The following is a 26,002-nucleotide window of genomic DNA, read 5'->3' as shown; positions in this document are numbered from 1 at the left end:
GCTGCTTTTCCAGCAGCAGCAGTCAGAGGAGACAGAGGTTTCTAGATTTGTGAAGGACTTAGGGGGAGGGGGTGGGGAAACACTCAGAGTTAACTTGGTTTATCAGTTCACGGTCCTTACCTTCTACTACTTGATCATAGACTCTTTCTTCACATGTTAAGATCAAATCAAAAACATCTTTGCAGTTCTGGAATCTTTCTGGTCGTGGCTTGATTCTCTTATTTCTGTCCAACATGTGTAAAATCCCATTCTGTGTGTATCTGAAGTCGCTTGAGTTAAGTACCTTTACTTTAAGAAAAGTCATGTTTTTGAGCAAATGACCAGCACAAGTTAAATTATTACTGTACCTTTAAAATAAGATTCTTTCTCTTTGCAAATATAAAGATCAGCGACCACTGAATAGATGCGTACGGCGGCAGCACAGTCCCCCATCAGGGTAATTCACGCAGTGCCTGTTTTTCAGAGGCCTGTCACTGCCATTCGTAGAATGGCAGAGACAGCTTTAAAAGGCCATCAGGAGAGCCGAGTTCCTCAGAAGGACAACTTTTCTTGGGCAACTATTTTTATATCCATAGTGCTTAGAACACACAGACTCAGCTGTTTGCGTGAGCAGCATGTCCTACATTCACTTAAGTCACTGCCCCTCACTCCAGGGGCCTCTATCTTGAAAGTCAATTATATGGTATTTCTAGTGTCAACTGCATGTCTGGATGAAGTCCTGCGCAGGCCTCACGTTTACACAACTGAGCTTCCAAAGAAAATTAAATAAATAACAGAAGCATCATCCTTTAAAAATATCCAAGACATGTCAGTGGGAATGAAGAAAAACACTGACTTTAAGCCTGTCAGAACTTCAGGCACTGTGTGAAAGGAATCTGTTCTGCCACTTGGTAGCTATATTTATGCTGGTGCTGTAACCTTGAGGCTCAAATTTACATCCTGTATCCCCCTTTCAGGCAGGACTCACTCATCCCACTGTCTTCTCAGCCTTCTGGGACATGCAGTTTCATCAGGAGCACACCAGGGCTGGCTGTCACATAAATTTGCTCACTTGACTAAAACCAAACTCCCTCCGAAGGCAAAGTTTTATGGGTAAATTCGGAATACCAGGAAAGGTTTGAATTAAGAAAGGCTGGAAACTGATGCATCTCTTCCTTGCTTTTTAGCGGCGGTATTTTTAGCCACCCAAGTATATATTTTGAAATTAAAATAGCAGTAAGGATAAGAGTCTATAATTTGAGATAACGGAAGGATTCTGAGCAAGAAAATTTCCACTGTTAGTAGCAAGTATGTAAGAGGCTGTCTTGGCGTATTTCCTTGTTGAAGGGGTCACGTACATACCTAGCAGGTATCTTAATTCTTTTCAGAGAACAGTCCTAGTCTTTTGTAACAAGAGACCAGCAACTTTCTGCCTACCCTTCTGCAGCTGCCCTGTTATCGAGTTCCTACTGCCCTCGGTAGCCAGACCTACGCCTGCCAGTCTACACGCTTCAAAGTCAGCTTGAACAGTTCTCAAGCAAATGGCCTCCAAAGCTTTTCAGTCTTTCAGGTGTTTAAGCTATATTAAAAATTAAACCCATCTTTCTACCTGTAAGAGTCTACTTCCTATGGAAAGGATGTTCAGTTCTCTTGTGTCCGCATCATCTCACTTTAACTGCTTGACTAAAGAAAATTACAATTTTGAATCACAACCTGAATGATTTTTTTTTTTTTTTAAAAATTACAAATATGTGTTGTCTTTTCTCTCTCAGCCAACTGATTTCTACTGCATTTCTTTTCTTCAGGTCACCCTCAAGCATTTTACCACTCTTCTTCCTCAGAAGATTTCTCCCTCTATAATTGAAGAGTTGTCCCTTATAGCCCAAAGCTATCTCACAAGCAGCTCTCGTACAGCAGCACCCACTGCTTCCTCACAGCACCCCGGGAACGCTCCTTGGGTCTGTCATGCTTGGAAAAAATCCACTCCAGCGTAGCCATTTCAGACCTCTGGTTATTTGCAAAGCATGAAAGTGACTGAAACAGCCATTTTCAACACACTTGCAAATATCTGGCTGCTTTGTCCAGTTTGAAGGCGAGCCCTTTCTGGGCTCTACAGTCCTCATTTCTACATCATATAGTTCAAGGAAAAAAAATTCACAGCGTCCCACACACCTTTTTGGGTTCTTTTTTTTTCCTCCCCTTTCTAGGATAAAACGTTGCTGGCAGCTGTCCCCTAGCTTTCCTGACTGAGCTTGGAGACAGAATTACGCATATTCAAAAAACCCACACAGTCAAGCTTCCTCCTGCCAACTTACAGCTATTTTTTTTCCAAGGGTCCATCTGCCTATAAAAGGCGATTGAAATAAGCAGTTAAGATTCATGACACTTTCATATTTGGTTGTCTGAAATCTTTTTCACCTGGAAAAAACCAGCATAGCATCCTTTCAGCAAGCAGGGGGATGTGATCTGCACGATTGTTTTCAGTGCATAATCATAACACCTTCCTTCTCTTCGTGAGCTCAGGCAAATGCAAAGATATTACAACTTATTAATGGCTTCCACTATACTGCCAGTTGTTGAGTCATTTAAGTCAGACTTTGCTTTCCTTCCAACAGATTTCAGCTCCATGCTCCCTACCCAATGCATCTCTGCTCGCTCTTTTCAGCGGTCACTTCTTCAGAAGGTACTCACAAAATTTTCACCTGGCTTTCCGTGCCGTTACGTTGGGTGGCCATTGCAGCCTTAACACTACCACGCTCAGAAAGCCAACAAAACATGCATACGTTTATCTAAAAGGCCTTCACCCACTGCAAACTATTGATATAGTAAATCCATCACATTTTTACAGTGAGTCCAATTCAGATATCACCTTTATTGGAATAACTATGCTAAACAGATCCACAATATAATGAAATTTGTGCATGACAACTCAGTAATGGAAAGACTTGATTATAAAAGGAGATGTTGCGATACAAGTTGAGTTCTAACAGACACAGCATTGTTGCTCATTTCTATGCAGACACCTAGATCCAGCTACTGCTACGGTTACTGACTGTGCATTCTCTCCATTTACATAGGGATATCGCATAATAATGTACTGGTAAAGATATATATGTATTTAAAAAAATAATAATGAGAGTTGTGTGTTTAGATTAAACTCCTAAAGCTTTTATAGCTCCTGCTACCCAAATTTAAAATTCCTGTCCCAGACACGAGAAATGCCTTTTATCACCCCCGGGATAGGTCTCTGCCCAACACACGTGGCCAACCAGCCCTCACCCCTCTGATCAGCTCATCGGTATGTGTTCGCTGACAGGACCCAGAGCATACTTGTAGCTATGAGCACTGGCAGACGCATACAGCCACGACAGTACAGCCTCCTCCCCGTCCTGCAGCGCAGCATAGCCGGCAGCGGCTGTACTTAACAGACCACACAGCGATCGGTCTGGTTTTGTTTGGAAATCTAGATCATTGACACAGCAAGAACAAGCAAATTCCACCTACTGCCTGAACCTCAGCAAGTAATACTGGTCATTCTCTCTTCTCTCTCACACTCAGTGTTTGCTTTTGCAGATGTCCTTTCATGTGAGTGTTTGCTTTGAACTGGGAGCTTCAAACTTCAAATCCTCCAGCCAATATTACGTGACAAAAGGATGGACATAGGAAGTCATTCAGTGCAACAATAACAAGGAAAATATCCTCTCTAAACCTCCTTCCCCTTCTCCCAGGCAGTTTAAAAGTTCTAAAATACCAAAATATTTGAGTTTGCCAAGTCCTCTCCCAAAGTCTCTACTAAAAGCAATTCAATTAAAGGTACTTGATGCAAGGTATTCTCCCCAGCCACTAGTAACGTTCAGAAGTTATACAAAACTGAAAGTCTATTTGCTTGTTTTACCCATCTTCCACTGCACTGAAGTAAGCATTTAATAGGTCCACTCAGCAAAATATGAGTAAGTCTTGGTAAAAAACGTGAACAGGAACTTTTGTTGAAGTGAAACTGGCACATGGGAGAACATCCATAGATTAATGCGGATAATCCTGAGAAGCAGAAGTGCTTTCTTGTTCAATATATTCTCACAATTGTCTTCACACTATGAGTAATTCCTCGCTCTCGCCTCCCCCAACCTGCCCTGCATGACATAAAACCTACCATGTGGCTAAAATTTAAAAAAAAGGAAAAATTTTCCCTACCCCAGACTATTATTTTTCAGCGTCCATACACACCACTCCCGCGAGAAAGATAACCCTAACAATTGCGTTGCTTTCACGGATGTCCAACTTCCCGTTTTACTGACAGCGTTTCTTGTGTAGTTGAATGGAGCGGCAAAGATTTGGTGGTTACCAGACTATGAAATGCAATAAAATGTATATTGCTGGTTCTGTTAGGAAATTGGATTCTTACAAACGTGAAAGATCTCTGGCGATAATTTCATGAGAACTATTCTTGGAAATTAATTAAGAAAAAAATACCTGGGGCGGGGGGGAAGCCTGTAGCTTTTTCAACATCAGTCAGCCCCTTAATGTGGTAGGATTATTATCTGTCAGAGGTCAGCTGGGTAAAACATGTTAATAAGAAGTGATAGGCAGGCTTAGAACAATGACGACAACAAAAATCTCTCCTGTGGACGCCACACGTTATTCCACTCAGGTAGCAGGAAAATTAATTGGGGGAGAAAAACAAACAAACAAAAAACCCACTCAAGTACGCGCTCTTGCATATTTACACTCTCTCCTAATTAGGTTTTCTAGGGTCTGGTCTGTATTTTTGTAACTGTTGAAGCTGTATTGAATATGCTCAGTTATATACAAACCGCTCATGGCGTAATGAACTTCTTTAGTACCTCCAATGTTAGCGCTACCTCCCCGTCTGCGGCTGTGAACAACACACTCTCTCCTCTGCTCAGCCATGTTCAAGAACAGGAGTTACTCCAAGTTCTATTTCAGAGGCCAACTTCTTAGGAAACTAAAGATGGGAACAACTTGTAGATCTGCCTGTGAAGAATTAAAGGGAGTCTAGTCATCCCCTTCACACTACCCAGCAGAATCTAGCAGGAAGGGGACATGGAGTTTCTCTGCAGGGTTCAACAGTACCTTTTTTTTTTTTAACTAGCTCCTGGATAAAATAGGGCGTATTCCCTAAATAACTACGCATTGAGACTAATTCCCCCCATACATCAATGTTAAAGTCTACTCCCAGCACCTGAAAGGCTACTAAATAATCTGCATTAAAGTAACAGCCAAACGCATCAGATTTTACTTTCCAATAACAGGAATTCTGCTCCCCTCCAATATGAAGCGCTATCTGTGTGTCACACCTAACCCAGCCTCAGACCTTCGATCACTTCCAGACATCAAGGTTTTATGTTGAATGCACTTCTCGAGTAGAAGTGCAAGAGGATAGCAAGAAGAAAGAAATCCCAGAAACAAAAGACAAGATTACAATAAACTTCTGGCTGCAACTTGAGCATTTTTATCACTAAACAAGCTAATAGAAAATTAGGTAAGAAAACCAAGTTTTATTTGTATTAAATAAAAACAGATACTCTTGTTAGAGCACAAAGCATATGGCAAGATACAGGGTACAGAAAGCAACTAGTCGGCACAGAAATTATTATGGATTATGCTTAGAGAACTTGAGGCTGACAAAAAGCAACATATTAGAAAAAAACCAAAACAAAACCAAACAAGAAAACCCAGGAGGCTTTGATAAATCCCAAGATCAGACAGTTAAAGGTTGAAAGAGGTAGACTGCACAACAGCAGACACATCAAATCTGCCAAAGTACAAGATCACTGCTTCTTTTCCCAGAGCAGGAGGAATTCAAGAATACCTTAATTAACTTCATTAGGAATAAATCTAGTGAATAGTTTTTTCCAGTAACTAGGATGATGGGGCCTCCACCTACCATCTCAGTATTGAGATGCAAGACCACTGCACAACTCTGAATGAGAAATTCAGGAAAATGGGATGGACTAAAATCAGAGTTGGACGCAGTCAGGCGAGTTGTTTCCCACTAAGTTGTTCTGCAGAGCTCAGTGTCCAAGTGCAACCCAAACGCTCTATTCATTCAGCAGGGAGATTTCAGCAGTTCAACCTCAGAGCCTGACGTTCAGGAATGGACAGACAGAAATGACCACCATCTTAGGCCTGAGCTGCATGTTTATAAAGGAATGTGTATTTCAGACCTTGTAAAACATCACCTGGATACGAAGCACCATGTAAGAAACGCAAGTAACAAAGCTACATTTCATACCTCCTCCTTTACACTAACATGTTTCAGCACATGAAGCTCCATTTTAAGACAAAGGCTTCTTGGTTTTCATGTCTTAACGCTGTGCTTACCAAAAGGCCTGCAGAGCTGCATTTTAGTGGTGGCAGTTGTTGTCCATTGAGAATTTACTTTCAGAAGTATTTTTCATACCTTAAGAAGAAATCTGGATGGATTCAACCACGCAGGTTTAGAAGGCTGTATGTAAACATCTACATCTAAGGTCATCAAGATAGAAAGTCTTCCTTGACAGTCGGTGAAAAGGAATCTGGCCTATCTGTAGCCTGGCTGCTCTGTTTTAATTCTCTATGAAAAAAAAGCATCTAAAATATCCATTTCTCTCCTCTTGGTATAAGGGCATCCAATCACAGGATGACTAGTCTGCAGATGACTAAACTTAGATAAGTGTTGCCTTATACAATTTATATACCAATATATTGACCTATTTAAGTTAAAATCCTGTATGATAAAAGAAAAGGGATCTCTTACTGATTGAAGTATTCAATAAGTTTTAACTCCCAGGTGAAACGGAAAACAAAACCCACAAATGATTTGAGCTGAAAGTTTTGGGGTATATAAACTAATTACAGAGCCATCTAACTAAAGGCCAATTTATTAAACATAACTGGGCGAACTACATCTGCTAAAACGTATACATGCTTTTTAGGAAAAAAAAATCTTTAAAGTAATGGCTGCCACCCAAAGCTTTACATCTTCAAAGAAATTTGACGTGCTGATTATTCATGTTGGTGCAGCTGTTATCATACTCAAATACTGCAATTCTTCTTTGTGAAAAAAGTCAGCAGCAGAGCAGAATACGCCTCTCAGTAGTATGAATGGCATTTCCAGGTCTCTTTTCCATATCATCTTAATTTATTAGTATCTGTATTATAAACATAAGATATGTTGTGTTAAACCCTGCTGGGCAAAAGGCCTAGGCACTAGACATTTCCTTAGGGGAAGTGTGTGTGGGGGGGTGAGACTGCCCAACCTTCCTCCACTGTCAGATTCATTTCCCTTCAAAGGGAATAAAAGACTAAAAATGGGCACCAGCGCTACAAACTCTACTTTCCAAGGAACTGTGATTATGACTGCAAGAACTGCCTACATTCCACATCCAGAGTGCAAACTGCCTTTCATTTGGAACTGAACTGTGTGGTTTTAGTACAAGCCAGAGTCTGTTCACAAGTCTTTTGTGGCGCTGTGTAAGTTAGTCTTAACACTGAGAATATGACATCCCAAAATATCACAAAAATACTAATTTGGGTTAAATAACATTTCTGATAACATATCTGCCTGCATTAACGACTTGCAAAGAACGGAGGTGTCACTTGTTTTCATTTCTAAGGACAACTACATAGCGTTTCTAAGCTACAGGCTGCAAAGACAAAATCCAACTGAGCACGCTCACAGTTGCTGGTCCAAATAACAACATGCTAGCCACGCTCATTTCCTCAAGTCTGGTTGAGCCCTAAAGCTGAGGGCTACATACCCACACATCACTGAAAGAAGCCTGGAGCTTAAGTGACAGACAATGACTTGTCGGTGCTGAAAATATGTTTGAGGATGAAACGGGACACATAGAGGCTGTCAAAGGGGAAAAGAAAGGGAGCAATGGCAAATTCTACTGCCAAAGAGCCGGAGAAGGGACATCACAGACATACCAGAAAGACAAGGATACCCGAGACAGAACACAACAAGATGACTTCAAAGATATGGCACGTTTGACTCTGCCATCAAACAGCTGACTACGCACTTCATCCAGGTGTGTCCTTCAAGAGGAGTTTGATTTGGGTTGCTGGAATATACAGTGTCTTGGTCAGTTGGCAAGATTGCTCAGACTAGCTCAAACTAGCTCAAAGACCGGTATGTGACATGGTCATGTAGAAAAGGAATATAGAAATCATCATCAGGACCAGTAGGCAAGCAAGAGGAAATAACAGGATTCTTAAGTATCACACATTACTTTTGGATGCTCTTCTCAGGTTTAGAAACAAGTGCCAGAGTTCAGATGAGCAGCAAACGTCGTAGGATCGGGTGGAGGAAGTGCTCTGAGGTAGCTCTGAGGAGAGAGGTCGGTGAGAAAAATATTGATCATTCCATTTAATGTCTCAGAGAAACAGGGCCTGCAACAACTATTTTCAAATTGGTTTCCGTTGTTGTCACTGCTTTGTACTGCAGAAATCAGAGGTAATTTTCAACTAGAGTTACAGCTGCATAGGGTAACTCAGATAAAGCAAAACACAAGTATTACAAAACTTAAATCAATTAAGCCATTTCATTTAACACATTTGGGAAACCTGAGAACACGTTCATTAAGACAGCAGGACCACTTCTAGACAGCAGCATGTGGAGCAAGACACACGCTGGATGACGTTTGCAGCAAATATTCCTTAGTGCAACACTACAAACAGGATACTGAGGAACAAAGGAATGTGGTTAATCCACAGTCTGATTAACAACTGATTTTGTAAAGCTCACATACACACAGCTTGTGTGCCTTGGGTAAACACTTCTCACAATAAGCCCTTCTCACACTCATCCTTAGTATGTCTCTGTTCTTGCATTAAATTCTAAAGATAGGGAAGACTTCCAAGACTGCCACTGGGCAGCAACAAAGCTAGAACTCCTTCTCCCCCTTACCCCCACCCCAACTTACTATGCCCTGAAAATACAGTACTTTAATCACAGCCTGGTGGGGGTTGGAAGGGCCCTCTGGAGCTCACCCCGTCCCACCCCCTGCGTGAGCAGGCACCCCCAGAGAGGGGCACAGGGCCGCGTCCAGGTGGGGTGGGAATGTCCCCAGGGTCACCTCAGGTTTTTTCCTGAAATGGTACCTATGCTATGCCAATGAGAGGTATATGGCAGCAAGACAGTCTGAATTTCTTTCACACATCCTCAAAACAGATTTCAGTAAATTAATACTCCTGATTTTAACACTACTTTCACTATGTTATAGCAAATCAGCCAAAAGTAAGTATCCCATAAAGTAGCAGTACCACATTTGGGAAAGGTAAGCACCTAAATGCATATTTCTATTTATATTAGATTCCCTCTTTTGCTGACTTTCAGAATTTTATTGCAGAATCTTCTGGAGAAGAACTCTCATGTATATTAATTTCTCAGGGCTGACTGATCTGGGATAAGAAGCCCGTCAGACACTTCTTGCATGTAGCAGCATACGTGAACAAGGTCTTCCAACAGGAATTCCATGCCAGCAATTCTTCTCTATATTGAGTGGGATTTTATAAATACAGTTGGTCAGCCAAATTGTTTCTACTGAGATAGAAAGTAAGAAACTGGCACACGTCTCCTGCCACTCGCATGCTAGACTTCCGATTTGCACTGTTAAATTCTTCTTTATGTGTTGGTTCGTTGCTGAAACCTTGCTATATTTACTCTAGTTGAATAGATCTGGCACCTGGATCCCCAAGCGCCAGAACAATCATATTTGAAATACACAGAAGGATACACACTATCCTTCACAAAACACTGCGATCCAAATAATTCTGCCGATGCCTGAAGCCCATGCCTGCACACACTCCTGCGTGAACTCTAAGAGCACCAGGAGTATGACCAGTAGAAAATGGTATCACTGGCCACGTTACTCAGATTTCTCTTACCTTTGACATTTCTCTGATCTTCCTTCTATCAAGATGTGCATTATTGATCACGTTCCCAAATGCATCCAAAGCTTCCAAACAATCTTTCAGTTCTATCGAAGTTTTCAAAACGCTTGCCTAGAAGTAGCTGAAAGACGCTGTATGCCGCACTAGATGGACACGGGGTAAGCTACACAGAAGTGAGTTTTCAAACCGCTTCACCGAAGTGGGTGACGTATAATCCATCTCAGATGGAGATTAGCAGAAAAGTTTGGCACAGTTCACTCAATTTCTGCAATTTGTAGCCTTTGGCAGTATTGAGAAATTTTTAAGATCAGTCATTAAAGAAAAATCATGACACATCAAACTTTCACTTGCTCTTCCATACCCAAAAGCGTTAAAAGGCTTGTCTTACATGAACGTAACTGGCTCACTCAAGAGTCAAAAGCATGAAAAGTAATTGCTAAAACTATGAGGATTTACTTCTTCCTAGTAAATTAAATCAAATTTCTTCCTTCATGGTAGCATTTTTCTAAACTATCTTCTATAACTTGGGCTGTTGGTCTTGCTGCAAGTTTCTAGATGCTTTAGCCAAGGTAGAAGCTATGGTTCCACAAGATTCAATCAGACAGAGCTGCTTAACTTGGAGCTTTAGTAAGAAGCAATGCTGGTAGCAAGAGAATGCTAACTTTGCCTAAATAGAACTAAACAGGATACCTAAAAGTGCTACCACTTTAAAAGGTGGCAGACCTGACTCTAATACTCCATGCACCAAGTTTAAGCAGAAAATCCTGCAAGATTGATGCTTTGGCAAAAAATTCTCTATCTTTGGTTACCAATATAAGAGCAAAGAACAAGAGGGGGAAATGTGTATTTGCAATCTTTGCGTAGAAATATGCCTTCAGTCCACCTGTTAAATGTTTTCCCTACCTGTCTGCAAGAAAAATGGCATAAACTTCCCAGAAGTCAGGCACAGCGATTTTACTGCCTTGCAACTAATGCTAGTTGATGAAATTACAGTCACTACCCTGAAGATGGAAATTGTTCTGGAATCAATATAAGGAAAAAAAAAAAAAGAATAAAGCATCCCTTATGCTGACACGGATGAAGTTTTGTGTTAATCTGAGGTAACCTCTTCCAGGCAAGAAACAGCAGTCCACCATCACTTCTCACTCCTCATTCAAGTCCAGGATGAAATTACAAAACTAGAACCAAACATAGCTATGCTCACTTTTAGGCTGCAGACTGCTTTTAAGTTTTATCAACTACAGATTACAACAGGACTGAGTGGGATTTAAGCCAATGCCCAAGAGCAGAATCAGCAAAATTTTTTTACTTACCCTTGTATAAAGTCCGTTACAAAGATAATCTATAAACAGAGAAAGCCCATGCTAAGAAGTTAGCTATGCAAAGAGCAAACACGAATGTCTTGCTGCATTTACTGCTAACGCTACTTATGAAAGCCTCCCGTGTTGCATCACAAGCCACAGAGCCAACGCATTATGAGATGCTTATGCAGCAAAACACATTTAAGCAATGCTAATTGTGCATGGTGCATTCAGGAAGCCAGCAGATGGCAGGGATGTATTTTGGCTAGACATTCAAGTAGCCTTATTTTTATCATCCAAATATGTGAAGTCTCAGATTCAAGTGTCACCTTTACTTCCAAGAATGCCCTTTTAAAGACTCAAAGATTCAAACATATGTGGTCATTCACAGAGTTCAAACGTTATGGCTGAAACGCAGTCAATGAAATCACTCAATTTCTAGATGGATTTTACGATAGTTTCAGCCTCAGACAGGATCCTCTAGTCAGAATTCTTCAGAGCGTCTGTTCAGGACTCACCTTGGTTAAAGAAATAAACCTTCAAAAGACTACCTAGAAGACAGACAGGATGGCAGAGGATGTTTTATATGCTGAAAAAGATTTAATATTAGACTGCAGTCTGTAGTTTCTACCATGTCCCAGAAGATCAAATAAAAAGGAAATAATATTTAAGTTATATAGGTTTTCTATACTTTTAATAATTTGCTGCCTTTGAAAGGCCTGAGATTTTGTGAAGTGTTTTGGACTTATGACCCTTCACAGAGAAAAAGGGGCTGGAATTCAGTTTATGGCTGGAAGCGCAGAGATTCGCAGAAAAGTGCCTCTTAGAAGATTGTTCAAATCCAGTTTGAACACCGGCTTCCATCCTCACCCCTTCCCTCTATTTCCAGAAGTATTAAAGTACTTTGAAAGACATGTTAAGTAAGAAAATGAGGCTTGTGCTGCACTGCATTAAAAAAGTTTTGCTACTGACACACAGCAAGCCATGATTTCAACTGCTTTTAGATTTTGCAAGCTCAGACTTCAAAAAAAGAACCAAAAAGAAAAAATAAAAAATTGAAACCAAACACACCTATAATAAAACATTCCAAAGCTGTTTAGAGATATAGAAACTCTCCACTGACCACTGGAATGACAGCTCAGAGCAGAAGGTGACAACTGTTTATCGGTTCAAAACCCATGAAGAAAACCCAATGAAAGTGTGAGATAAATACATGCACAAAGAGCTTACCTGAAGTGGAATTTAATTAAGTTACTCCTCAAGATTGAGCTATACGGCCCCAACAAGCAGGGTGCGGATGCTCTGCAGATCTCACTAGTCCTCCTGTGCACCCATGCAGTGGGAACCTTCCCCGTGAAGCAACTCAAGGTCGCTTTATACAGCCTCCAGTAATGCAGTCCAATAAGAACGCTCCATGTATTAGGGCAGTTCATTGATCCAGAAATGTCAGGAATTACTACTCGGGTATTATGGATCCTAGAGCTTTGTTACAGGTGGCAGAAGTTTCTGCAACGAACAAATGATATTCAAAAGAAACTGTGGAAGTGGTTTAGAGCAAGATAGTCCTGTCACTGCCACCTTTTCTTCCAACAGCTTTTCCCCGTCAATGCCCACATGGTCATCAGCTCAGGCAACGAATCACCTGGGCATCAGTATCACGTGCTACTTTTTGAAAACGAGAAAACACAACTAAGCAGCAAGACCCAAGATATTATTCCATACTACACCCCTCTCAAGAAAATGAAAGTCTAAGCCCAATGGAAGGAAGGTCTTACATAGGCAAACAATTTAAGAGATCTAAGTGCAGAAAAAAGTCTGATTTATGTTCTAGATGAACTATATCAGCAACTGAAATCCTTACATCTGTTCCCATACTTCCCTGGCTAAGAAAACGGAATAAACTAACTGGCTTCTCCGCATCAGTTTACTCCAATGTTAAGAAGATGCATTAGAGCAAACCACTCAATTTTCAAGAGCAAGAAGTCGCAAGAACCTGACTACATGAACCCCGTAATTCTACGTGACTAAGACCAAGGCTGTAACAGACACCACTATCCTCACAACATATGCTACACCTAACTGGGAAAAGGTGGTAGATGTAATCCTGGACTAGCTGCATACTTACAGAATTTTACTTCATTAGGAGGTGCGTTATGTCAATTCCTTTTCAGTTTTAGTCCCTGATTTAAAATTATCAATCTCTTACTGACTCCACCCTTCAGACTGAATAGGGAATGACTTCCTATTGACCTGTCAGATAGTCTGACCATGGTCAAACAAGCAATTCTATTTCTTGCCTTGAGCAGAACCCAGCAACCCACTCACATGGCAACAGATACGCAGTATTTCAGCAGTCAGTTCATCAATTTTGTGGCTGATGCCAAGTAACTTCCTACTACAGTTGAGAGACACTGCCCAAAAAAACGATTCCTTTCTTTCAGTATTAGTGTTAAGGGAGAGCAGAGGAAACATTCTGGAAGAGATGACTATTAATACTCAAATTATACTATTAATACTCAAATTATACTATATAAGCCTGACTCCAAGACAGGAAATGAAGTTTTTCTGCAAGAAAAGCCTAACTGCAATGGTGTCCAAGATTTCGGCACTAAAGAATCCTCCTTCCTTACCACCCTACAGAAAGAAAAATTAATCCTCAATATACAATCACTGCTTCTGGATGCCCCTTTTTCTCAGCTAGACCCAATCCTCTTTGTGTTTATTCCTCTTCATGGGCACAGGAGAGGGTGTCTCAAGTGGGACTGAAAAGTTTTGGGAAAGGCACAGAATCTCTTCCCTACACAGTTCTACAGTGAAACCAATTTAGTAAAACAACATATTCTGTTGGCCTTCCTCATCTTTTGTAGAGAAATAAAGATTTCAGTTTTATTCCTCTAGACCCTGTAAAGGCCTTGGGCATGTCAGAACCTGCTTCAGATATTTTTTCCCCTTCAATTCTGGAACTATTGCTATACATAGTCCTTCAAGCCTACGCTTGCTCCAAAGCCACCACATTTTCCTCTACTGATGTTCTACCACAATGCATGTTACCAGTTAATAAAGCACATCATCTTAGGCAGATGGAAGATTGGGAGATAAATCAGGGATAAGCATCAGCTAGGGGGAGACCATAATGCTACGAATATTTACTGGCAAAGTGGTCTGTATCTGGCCAAAGAAACTGTTTCCACTTGTTCTGAATGTGAAAGGTACTATTAAAAAAACCCCAACCAACCACCACACATCAGCAACAGCACAAAAAATACAATATGGCCATCCAGCATAAACATGGAGTTCACAGAGAGAACAAAACCCTAGATCCCAATCACCCAGACTATCACTACTATTTTTTTTTTTTCATTTGACAGAGAAGAATCCTTATGTCTGAGCAAGATGTACCAAGCCAGTTTTTCTTGTTCATTTCTAAAGCATTTTCCTTTCTACCCAAAGCACACCCTTAGTAACTTGAGGAAGCCTTCTGTCCCCACCCCCCAATTTTATATCATCATGTAACTACGGAGCTAAAGCTGGAATCCTACCTACAGGCAGGGAGCAGTCAAATTAAAAGAGGTAAAAAAAAAAGTAGACAACAGAGCAGTAGGCCAAGCTTGTGGAGTAAAGGTAGGCTGCCTAGAAATCCTAGCGAAAAAACCTATCTATAGAAATCATTTGGTATCTCCCATCTGAGGGTCACAGATACATCAGTGTTGAGAAAGGGAAAGAAGCAATCAATCATGGAGTTAGTTAATATTGATTAAGAACCCAGGAGCTACTGCTACAGAATTTTGGTCAAATTTCCATTCGAATGGTTCCTATCCCTGGGCATTAAAAGCACTTGCTGTTGCAGAATTAAATTGGCATTTAGAAAGTTTCATCCTTGACTAGTTTTTGTATTCATTTGAAGGCTGGGCTCACTAGTTTTCTTCCATTTTTGTTTCATCTTTAAAGTCACCATCATATACTTAGAACTAAGTCCTTTAACCGCGTCACACAGCTACAAGGGGCAAGTAATCGTAGCAGCCTGTCTTTGAGAGGCCTGGCTACACATGCAGACACAGTAAGGTAGTGTGCCTATACCATGCACACACAGCCCCACAGGGGTACTGCAGGCACCGGTCATGCCTCCTACAAATTAATAGTAAAACCCTCTACTGTTCTTTTAGAAATAATAGAGGAATATTTTAAAAAGCAACCAACAGCCACATTCGTAACAGCCTTAAGTGGTTTTGTCGCAGTCCTCTATCAGGACTCAGGGAATTTAAATGCAATAGTCTAAAAATGCAATGGTAGATGTAGATACTCATTTTAACTATAGAGTTTAGCTACCAAATCTTAAAATGCTTTGAAGTATTTCCACTTTAGCTATACTGTAACCACCTACTCAACTGAATCTGTACGCCTGGCTCAACTAATCCCTTATTCCTGTGCTTCTGAAATTCAACATATGCCTTCAAGGTACATGAGCCTGTGCTCTGTATTTCACTAATTAACTGCAATGAAGATGCTTTTAGTCTCTGCAGAGTGGGTTTTTGATAGTTCACCCTCCTTTCCACAAGTGAGCAAGAGAGTTTCAATGGGTCTTTTCACTCTTAACACATTAACCTTGCTCTGATGTCGAGCACTGCAGAAGCACATTTCTGTTTGAGACCACTGCTTTCTGAAACAGGAGTCATTTACTTGGCTGGCCAACAGAGAACGTTCCAAGTCCCTCACAGCCACAGTTTCACTGAGTATCTAGTGTCCATCATAATGGTTTGGACCCCTGCTGGCATAGAGAACTGGGGGAAGCATATCACCCCTAGGTGAGGCAGTCCTGAACGCTGAGTGCTCAAACTTCATGTGTCCCATCACTGGAACATGGGAACAAGCAGACAGTTGTCACCAAGTGATGCTATTTCAAACCACATGGAAAGGCTACAGATGAGAGTCATCTCCGCTTAGCTGATGAAAGCAAGGCTGGGGAACAGAACAAGCAGCTAAATCATATGAAGAACCACACCTTTTGTTTTCCCATACCAATTACATTCAAAGCCCATCAGAAAAGCAAGCCCTCCCACCCTTCAGCAGGTAATGTTTGCACGCCCATCGCCTCTATGAAGTAATGCTCACCCAAAAAACCTGAGAGCCCACACAACCCTGGTTCATAAAATACTACTCCACAACTCTAACAAGAGTAGATCTGGCTTTGGCTACTGTGAAAGTCTTTACCCTCAAAACCCATTTCTGGAAATGGGGTTACTTCCTGCACCAACAGTCTTCATTCTGAAAATCGTAATTTCTTATGTCTGAAAAAATAAAAAAAATGCAAAGATGTAGAGGCAATTGGTTTTGCCCTGTTTCCCCTGCAACCGCTACTGTTTAAACTTGCTTTCTTTTATCTTGAGAAAAGGTTTAACTGTAACACTGAAAATACGTTTGGGGAATGCAGCAACCAGCACAGAGCAGAACCAAAACGGTAACTGCAAAGTGTGCTGAATGTGGGGACTAGGTAGGCTTTCTCTTGGTTTTATCTTAAAGCAGTGCCATATTCAGTACAGCGCCAATGAAGAACACAACAAGGAAATCACAAGCCATTACTGACTTGTTAAAATTATTTCTCAATTCAAATAATTCTTTTGAAGCAATTCTTTTTTCATCAAGATATGGCATACCTCAGTAAGATGGGTTTGTGAGATTTTCCTTTTCTCTATATGCAGAGGGATACAGAAAACCCACACACATGTGATTCATAAAGACTACACTCTACAATTTATTTTTTTTTTAAAAAAAGGACCTCTAACTAGGTATTAGGAAACCAATAAACCTGCAAGGAATCTCATTTGTGTGGAACACCATGCAGAAAGGCATTCCAGTGTTTAATCAGTTCTCACTGTGCTGTATAGCTTTAATCAAACAGCCCAGCCCTTCTTAACAGAAGTCTTTCAATGCCCAATGCAAAAGAAGCCGCCACTCTTGGGAGTCTCAGGGAGCTCAAATTTATTATTTCTGATCAGCAAATACAACAAAGAATTTGCTGAGTATTAGTAAGCCATGGTATAGTCGGTGCTACCAAACAACTGTAGAGCTATCTTTCAAAAAGTTGTTGAGCTTGCTGACTCCTTGGGGAGTTGGGTAGCAGCTTGAACTAGTTTCTACCATGTTCCAAGTTTTCTAGTCTCTGACAACCTGTTTAGTCTTATTCTTTTTTTAAAAAAAAAAAAAAATACAAGAAAACAGGGCTGTCTGAGTGTGATTAAGACATTTAAACCACGTTAACATTCCTGTTGGATCTTCAAGTGTTCAGGTGGCCATACCCAAGATTTTAGGAAAAAACCTTATACCACTAAGAAGTGCACAGACTGGTCTATTGAATTACCAAGACTCATTTCTGGGATCTTCTCTCTAAAGGGTCCTTTAAGTAGAAATTCAGCATTTACTGAATCCCTACTTAAGGTAAGTTTTCTCTTTCATATTTAACATTTAAAAAATCAGATCCCTTGCTGAAAAAAAGAATATCTAGAATGAGTGTCCCAACTTCATAGGTTTGTGAGTTTTCTTAAAAACAGATGAAAAGTCAACTTTAAATATAGATGTTCTAAAATCATGCAGTTTGACATTAGTCGTGGTTTTAAGTAGTGTGCATAACCTTCATCACCTCTGCTTCCCAGGATTAAATGTGTTATTGGGCTCTCCTATGTCCACTCTTTTAGAGTTGGACTCGATCTTAAAGGTCTTTTCCAACCAAAATGATTCTATAATACGCTATAGGATTTTTTTTTTCAGTGCACAGATCAAATCATGTATCAAGACATTCTCAGTGAGAAGGGTGAGCTCTTTAATGAAAGGTATCCTCTCTCCCAGAGAAATTATACTGTAAACCTTACCTGTCAGTTTGTCTGAGCTAAATACAACATTAATGTCGAGGTGGTCGCTCTTCGCATATCCATTATCAGGACAGTCTTTGCACTGAGAAAATATGACCCACAGTGCAGTGGAGGTAACGGACAATCTGTGATAGTATAAATGTGCTTTCATTCAAGAGCTAAACACGTTAACATACTACAAAAGAGCATTCTGAATGTGTGCATTGTAACTCAATAGCAATTTACAAGGGAGCATTAGAAGCCCATTGTAAAAAAACCTCCTATAAACCTAAAGCCTTTTAAGATTGCCAGTCAAGCAACTATATATTCCTAATGCATAATGCCAAATAATGAATTACACCTTTCAGGGATGAACCATATTGGATTTTTTAAAAAGGCCATGCCACAGGGATACAGTTCTTTGTCTTTCCTAAGCAGATCATTGTACATCTGATCATATGTTGTTTTGAAATCATAAACATTCGGCTTGTCCGGTGCTGGTCCTGGCAGTTTCACATGAGTCCCTGTTCCAAAGGATCGGACACTGAATCCTCGTTTGCTGAAAGACAGAGGGGGGAGAGGGGAGGAAAGGCAATTAGACTGGATGGACTTGAAACACCAAAGTGCTGACGAACACATACTGCATTTTAAAAACAACCCTTGGCAATCAGCCAAATCACAACCAAACAGCTGGGCAACTTTTATCAAGTAAATTGCCAAGCATAACCAACATGCACATTTCCTCACAGTTACAATAAAAACACACACCATTTCTAAAGGAGCGCCTAGATTTTATACAAAGTTTTTAGATTTATAGTACGTAGCATTTTGGATACTTCTTTTGTGCTTTCAGGCATCTTGGATTTGCAACAAGCACGCGTTCTATATTAACTCTTGGACAATGCAGCATAGGCAAAGATGGTTTTGTCTTGATATAAGAAAGTAAGTAACAATACCAACTGATCAATACTTATGTAGTCTGCTAAAGTTGCTGGGCTAACTACATTATTCCCCTCACTATGTTGCCAAAACTGCCTCTAGTGTAATTTAATTAGCTCAGTACAAACATTTGTGGGCCTGAAGTAGACTTCTTTCAAGTCCACTTCTCTCAAGTCGACTGAAAAAAATATTGTGTTATTACCTTCACAGAAGTGGGGCACATATTCTGCTGGCTAGCACCTAACACTCCTGGGCAAGCCAGGGATAGCTTCATTCCATTCTCATGAATAACTGCTTGTTTAATAATTATTTAAAAAAGAAAATAGGAAAGAACCTGCTTGTCTTTAGGGGTAATGCCAAAGCATTCTGACTAGCCTAAATACACCTACTTGAACCTCAACAAATCCTTCAGTAATATTAAGAAACATTACAATATATTTGTTGAATAACAGGACCAAAAGAAGATTGTTTTCTGATGCTGTAATAGACAAAGTTACATGGTAAAATACTCAATGATTTATCAGAGATGGATCAGAGAGAACAGTGTTAAAACAAAAACAAAAAGCAAACAACCCAGTGCCCCCCCAGCAAACAAAAACAGTTGTAGAGCCGCCTTCTGAGAAGAGCGAACAGGAGGACTGCGAACCAGCGCAAGAGCCCCAAGTACGCATTTTGAGCAACAGAAAAGTCGCACCTTGAATCCTTGGTCTTCATAAACAAGATAAAAAAGAAATTCAGTACAAAACACACCAACTCAAATTGCATGTTTGCCTTCAATGGCGTCTTTGAAGTGATCCAAAAAGCTTCTATGCCGAGACTAACTGCGAACAAGCTCTGCCCCAAGCTCAAACACTGCGCTGCAGTGTTATTTCCTTTAATTTGTCCTATCGGAACATAGTCTCTCCTTTCTCTTTTCTTGCTTCGCTACACATTTTCTTCCAGCAACTATTTATAGGTTCCTATTTCTGTAAACAGACAGGATACATGATGATTTTTTCTTCTTTCTGCAGGACTAATGCCTGGAAATGGATACAAGTGGAAAAAAGTGCAACTCTTTCCCCCTCCCAGCCCTCCATCACATCAACAGTGACTCATAACTGCACCACTGACATTTAGGTTTTTTTCCCTGCAATACTTCCAGATGCAAGTTTTTATTCTGCTGCTTCTACTGAAGATGAAGAGAGCCATGACACATACGGAAGAAACTGAAGTGCTAAAATATTAATGCTTCAAACTAATCCCTTTCCCAGGTGTCTCACCCTTCTTTCCTTTCTGTATCTACCACTAGAAGCTACTTTTTCCTAAGAATTTTAATACCAGCTAACTGAGAAATAGCGGAATTTGGCACCTTGCACTTACTGCCTTCTTTTCTTCTCTCCCACGTTACTGCAAAGCAGTAACATCACAATGGAAAAGTATCTTCTACGCTTTCCTCCTAACTTTTAATTTTTATTGTAATATTATTTTCTGAATTACGTTTGCTTGGGTCACACACATTAAGCCGCCCATCTCCAGCTGTTGGAAATGTCCTTGAAGTTTGCATCATCTCATATAAAGCAAAACAGAAATCTTCATTTGAAGTTCCACACATCAAAAATTCGTGCCTCTAATGCGTACAACCCATTGAAAATTACTTCCTTGAATAGCCAGAATATGCTTTTCTCACATGGAACTTCATGCTTTGACACTAGTAGTTGCCAGGGTACAGCTTTTACACTATTCATGCAGCAGGTGTACTATGATGAAACGTTCTGAAAATGTTTTAACACATTTCATGCAACAACTGGGGGAGAGGGGAAGAGGGATGAATGCCTGCACAGAATGATTATTCAACAGAGCCTGCTTTTATTAAGCAGCTGGACAGATCTAGTTTAATGAGTCATCACGTATCTGTCGTAATGTGACACAGCCTTTTAATAACGAACATTTTTACAAGACAATGTCTATCTAGTATTTGTTCTTGGCCTAGTAAAACTACCCAGAAGATGGAAAATAATGAGCTTCAACTTTACTGTAAACAGCAAAGGGTAAGATACACTAATATACTATCCTAGCACTGATTTCTGAAAACATGAAGCTTTAACATTAACAGACCTGTAAGTGTTGTGAAATTTCAGGAAGCTGTTTCTGTTTATACCAACTTATGTAAACTATCAATATACTAAATACAAATATAAGCCAGTATACAGATCTCACTTCCAGCAGTTTAAGTCCAAAGCTCATGACAATAAGATCACATGCATTAATCATGTGCCCATGAGTTTATAGACTTAACTGAAGAACCTGGAAACAGTCATTGCATTTCCCTCCAAAGAACCTCAGATCTCACTGCAAATACAACTCCTGATCTGGGACACAACTGCTGCTAAAAACCAAGATCAACATGGGACTACCCTAACAAAGCACTAACACGACTGTTGTTACCACTCAGTTTCAGGCACTGAGAGGAGAGTAATATTAATCCATGCAGACTAAGACATGAACTTTTACCTACACCTTTCTTCTATTTCATTGTTATTTTGGGATCTCACCCGTGCTTATTACATTAAAGTATTTTTCACCTTACTGTAAGGTCATAACAGTACAGCTTCTCATCTTACAATGGCCAGTAACAAGTATTACTAAACATTAAAGCAAATGCAGTAAGTCCCGCAGTATCTCTGCAGCTGGTAAAGACTTTCAGGGGACAAATCACTAATTTTAATACATCCCCTTCCACGAAGTATAACAGGAAAATAACTTGCAACAGTGCCCTCCTTGTAGCCCACTTCAAAAATATCTTATGCTATTCAATCAATATAAACCAAACAAAACCCCAAAACAAATAAAAACAAAACAAAAAAACCACACCACCCAACAACTCCCCTGCTCCAAAAAAACCCCGCACTGTTAAAGAGCAGGAACACAAGCATTGTTAACTAATTTTAATTATGAAATCTTTAAAACAACTTGTTCTAATTTGCATTATAACTGATAAGCTGTCAGATGAATGTGCTTTAATACAAAAATGTTAAAGCACCTCCTTATTCTTCTTGAGAGTTTATTAATACAATTTAAGATTTCTTAATTTAAGCAATACAGACTTTAATCCCTCACTGTATTTAGATGCTGACATATAATGCCAGCAGAAAAGCTGTGACTAGTGACTTAAACTGCAAGGGTGCAGCTTAAGTTCTTTTACATGGTTAAAATGTTGAACTACAAATAGTAACATCAATGTGAAATTTAAGTTTCAGCTACTAGGGCTTCAATATTTAAATCTGTTTACTGCCACTAAGATATCTCATGTTCACACTAATTTCTTAACACACAGTTTCCTAAAACAAAGGAACACAGATGTAGCTTAAGCACGTATCAGTAGCCTACAAGTTTTCATTATCAGTTTTAACACAGAGTCCCTGAACTCAGGAGACCGACACAGGATACCTTTACAGCCTGAAAATACAAAGTTATCAGAGCACCTCCTATACATTGGGAGAGGTTGAAATGGTAACTTCCTTTCAAAGGCTATCAGTGTACTACCAAATAAATATACACAAATGGAAATGTCAAAGTCACTGTATAATAAAGTTTGGTAATAAGAGAAGTGTTATCCTTCCACCTTCCTCTTCTATGTTTGAAGCAGAACCATGGCCTTAAGTGCATGCTCAATGGGAGAAAAAAAAACCACGCAAAACAACCCCCACCACCCCAACAACCAACCCCAAACAAAACAAACCTGACCTATACAGAAATTATATTTGTAAAAGCAAGAAATGTAGGATGAGTAAGATTTGACCCAGGGACGGGTTAGACAGACAGTCATCCAGTTTGGCAGCTTTTAAGGAAGGATTATATCTTTCCACATAATCCTTATTGCTCTTCCTCTTCTCCCTTTGCTTTAATGTCTCAACATACCCCTATGGTGATGGTAACTATTCTATCAACAAAATTCAAAAGACCTTCAGTCTGACTTCTCTTGGAAGATTAGAACTAAACGTTTAACACCTGGTTAGTTAGAAGATACGCAGGCACACTACAACACAAATGGAAACTGTACTGAGCCAAGATAACCAGAAACTGGTAGATTGATTATTCAGATATGGAAAAGATCTAATGCATAATTTGTTTTCCAGAGGCACAAGGGGCAGCACAGAGGTATCGAGTGCAGTAAGAATGAATGAGAAATTCAGGTTGGCAAGTGAGACTCACTGCAAACCCTTTTAGAATGAACCACTGCAATTTAGAAGGACAGAAAGTTTTTAAGTATCCAAAAAAAGAAACTCTTATCTGGTACATTAAATTCAAAGAAAGAAAGAAAAACAAACCCAACCACCACCACCCAAACTGCTGAAGTGGGTGAAGAAAGTATGTATTACAATTTTGGTTTTCTGAGTCTGAAAGAGAGAACGCCAGGATGTTATAAAATGTAAGTACATTAAGATGTTAAATCAAGCCTGTTTAAACCACTTCATAATTTCATGCATTAAAAAGGATAAACTACTATGAAGAAACATAAAAGCAAGGAGTGATGGACTACAGGTACTTCCACCAAAAGCCTACCAGGTAAATCAAACATTTCATGCAGATGTTATGCATAAAGGGCTGAATTTTGTTTTATAAATGCATCAAAAGTTGAAATTCAGACATGTCTGCAAGATCATTTTTGCTTTAGAAGGAAGTAGCATACAATTAAGTTCAAGTTTTAGTAGCCACTAGGTAGGCCTAATATTTAGAGAGTAAGATACGCTTGCCTTACTGACAGATATTTTGCTCTACAAATTGAAGAATGAAATAAGCAAAGTTACTGGTAAAAATTCTACATGAAAAATTTGGCCTAACTAAAACCTGTAATTCATTAAAACACTGAACAGACTAGAGAAGTTAATTCTGAAACCTGACTTACAGCATTAGAAAAATCTAAAAGACTCATCAAATATAAGTCAAACACTTAAAAATATAAAATGTATAAAATGAAATTTTGTTTATTAAATTAATAAATTTAGATAATTTTATTAAATAAAAATTATAATTTAATTCCTAGCATAATTTTTTTTAAAAAAAGGCCTACCTAAAATACTTATGCATGATCTTAGGCTACACATTATGAAGCACTGTTTATGGGTGTTCATTAAGATGGTCTGCATTGAAGGCTGGATTCCAGACTTTGTTTTCATATAGTTACCTGCAGTTCTACAGAATCTGTATCCTTTAGTCTTTTAATCCCTTAAGAAAACACCTTAAAGTTTCATAATACCTCAATTTCTTCGTAGCTCTTCTTCCTCTTTTAATCATGTGTTCTTTCGAATTGTAGTGCGACATACAGCAAGACATTACCCTGAACTGGTAAAGCAGACTGGCTCTGAGCCAACGCAAACATTTTCTGGAAGTTTACTGGCAAATGACCACTCTCATTGTGTGGGCTAGTTATTTCTTTAGAACAGCATCAGCAGTTCATCTCTATTTTGCCATTTAAGCTATTCTTACTATAGTTACATAGGATGCTGCTGAAAATAAACATTTTCCAAATACATAGACTTTGTTAATTTTTAATTAAAATCTTAAGGGAGAAGAGGCCTTCAAAAACCATTTCCCTGCTGCATTTGCCGGAAAAACATCCGTCACACCGGAAGTGATTTATTTCTTCCACAAAAACAGAGAGGAAGAAAAAGGCTAGACATCAGAACTGAATTTAACTTTGTCCTTAATGCTCAGGTCTTGATTAAAACTCAGTTACAGTATTATTAGCAGAAAAACAACAGAAGACTAGCATCCTTCCCCCCTCAAGGAGCTATTAGTAACATGTTTTCATAGAACTGCTACAGGTAACACCTGATGCCAAGTTTGAGCATTAACAGCATCATATGCTGCTCACAGCAAGATGGCTGCCAGATCAGATGCTTATATTATTAACTCCTTTCAAGGCTGCAGTTTTTATTTAAGTGTCATACACAATTTACACATAGCTATTTGGCTTGTTGTGCTGACAATGTGTACCTTCTAACGTGAATGTTACTTAAGAAAACCCCTTTATCATGCTCCTCCAGCACACAGGGAAGATTTAGGAACATGATTTCAGGCAAGGCAGATCATGTCTCTCCTGTGCAGCCCCAGTCTCCCATCTCCCCTTTTGAATTCAGTCAAGCTGAAAACAATTGCAGTGCTAAATAGATGAACCCTCAGAGTCCCAAAGACATTTAACATTCTGAACCAAACACTTTGTCCAGTTTTCCTGCAACAGGAAAATGGTCCCTTTCAGTACCTAGAGCGGTTCCAGTCTTCAGATGCATTACAGAAAAAAAAAAAAAAAAAGGAGAGAAAGAAAAGGAGGGTTTAAGTTTTCAGACGCCGAGACACGGGAGCTGTTCTGGACCAGTCGAATTCGCCAGCTCGTGTTTTGCAGCACCGGATCCGGAGGTCCGCCAGCAGCAGGGGAGCAGACCCCACCGCACCGGCCGCTCCGGCGAACCCAGCCTGCAGCAGGGTCCCGAGAAGGCAGGACACAAGCAGGCCGAAGTCCTCGGGCCCGCGGGCCTAGCAGGGTCAGGCGCGGGCCCCGAGCCCGGCAGCCGGCGCGGCGCCCCGCCGCCCGGACAGCCCACCCGAGCCCGGCTCAGGACAGCCAAGGCAGCCGGCGTCCGCGCTACAGCGGCCGGAGAAGGTGCCCTGATGCGGTCCGGAGAAGCGGCCGGCGACGAAAAGCGGCCGCCAGGGTCTGGGACGCGCTGGCAGGGCCCGGCAGCGGCGGGCCAGGCCGCGCCGCCGCCGGAGGGAGGGAGGGGTTCGGGAAGGCCCCGGTTACCTGAGGATGTTGTGCGCCTCCATGCTGCGGTTCTGGTTGCTGGAGCACACCACGGCCACGCGGAGCGGCGAGGAAGGCATGGCAGCGCAGGGAAGAGCCCAGCTCCCTCCCCGCGGCACCGAAACCCTCTCGGTCCCGGCCGCGGCTCGCACAAAATGGCGGCGGGAGCCCGGCGGCGGGCGGTGCCGGGACGTGTCACCAGGGCCGCGCCGCCCCGCCGCGGCCAACCGCGGAGCGGGCGTCAGGGGGCGGAGGCCGCCGCA

The 26,002-nt window shown here is 40.6% G+C and overlaps 1 protein-coding gene across 1 annotated transcript in view; it reads right to left on the bottom strand.

Moving 5' to 3' along the window:
• SSU72 (SSU72 homolog, RNA polymerase II CTD phosphatase) overlaps positions 1-25,946 on the bottom strand; it is a 29,370-nt gene extending 3,424 nt beyond the window's left edge. The window contains exons 1-3 of the mRNA XM_064470519.1: positions 25,740-25,946; positions 18,435-18,578; positions 121-260 (exon numbers count right to left, since the gene is read on the bottom strand). Coding sequence (XP_064326589.1) covers positions 121-260; positions 18,435-18,578; positions 25,740-25,819 — 364 coding nt within the window. The 5' untranslated portion in view covers positions 25,820-25,946. The remainder of the gene's footprint in view (positions 1-120; positions 261-18,434; positions 18,579-25,739) is intronic.
• Positions 25,947-26,002: the final 56 nt, after the last annotated feature.

Source organism: Phalacrocorax carbo, chromosome 20, assembly GCF_963921805.1.
Source record: "Phalacrocorax carbo chromosome 20, bPhaCar2.1, whole genome shotgun sequence".
Classification (NCBI taxonomy): domain Eukaryota; kingdom Metazoa; phylum Chordata; class Aves; order Suliformes; family Phalacrocoracidae; genus Phalacrocorax; species Phalacrocorax carbo.
This window is presented reverse-complemented; position numbering and strand designations above follow the sequence as displayed.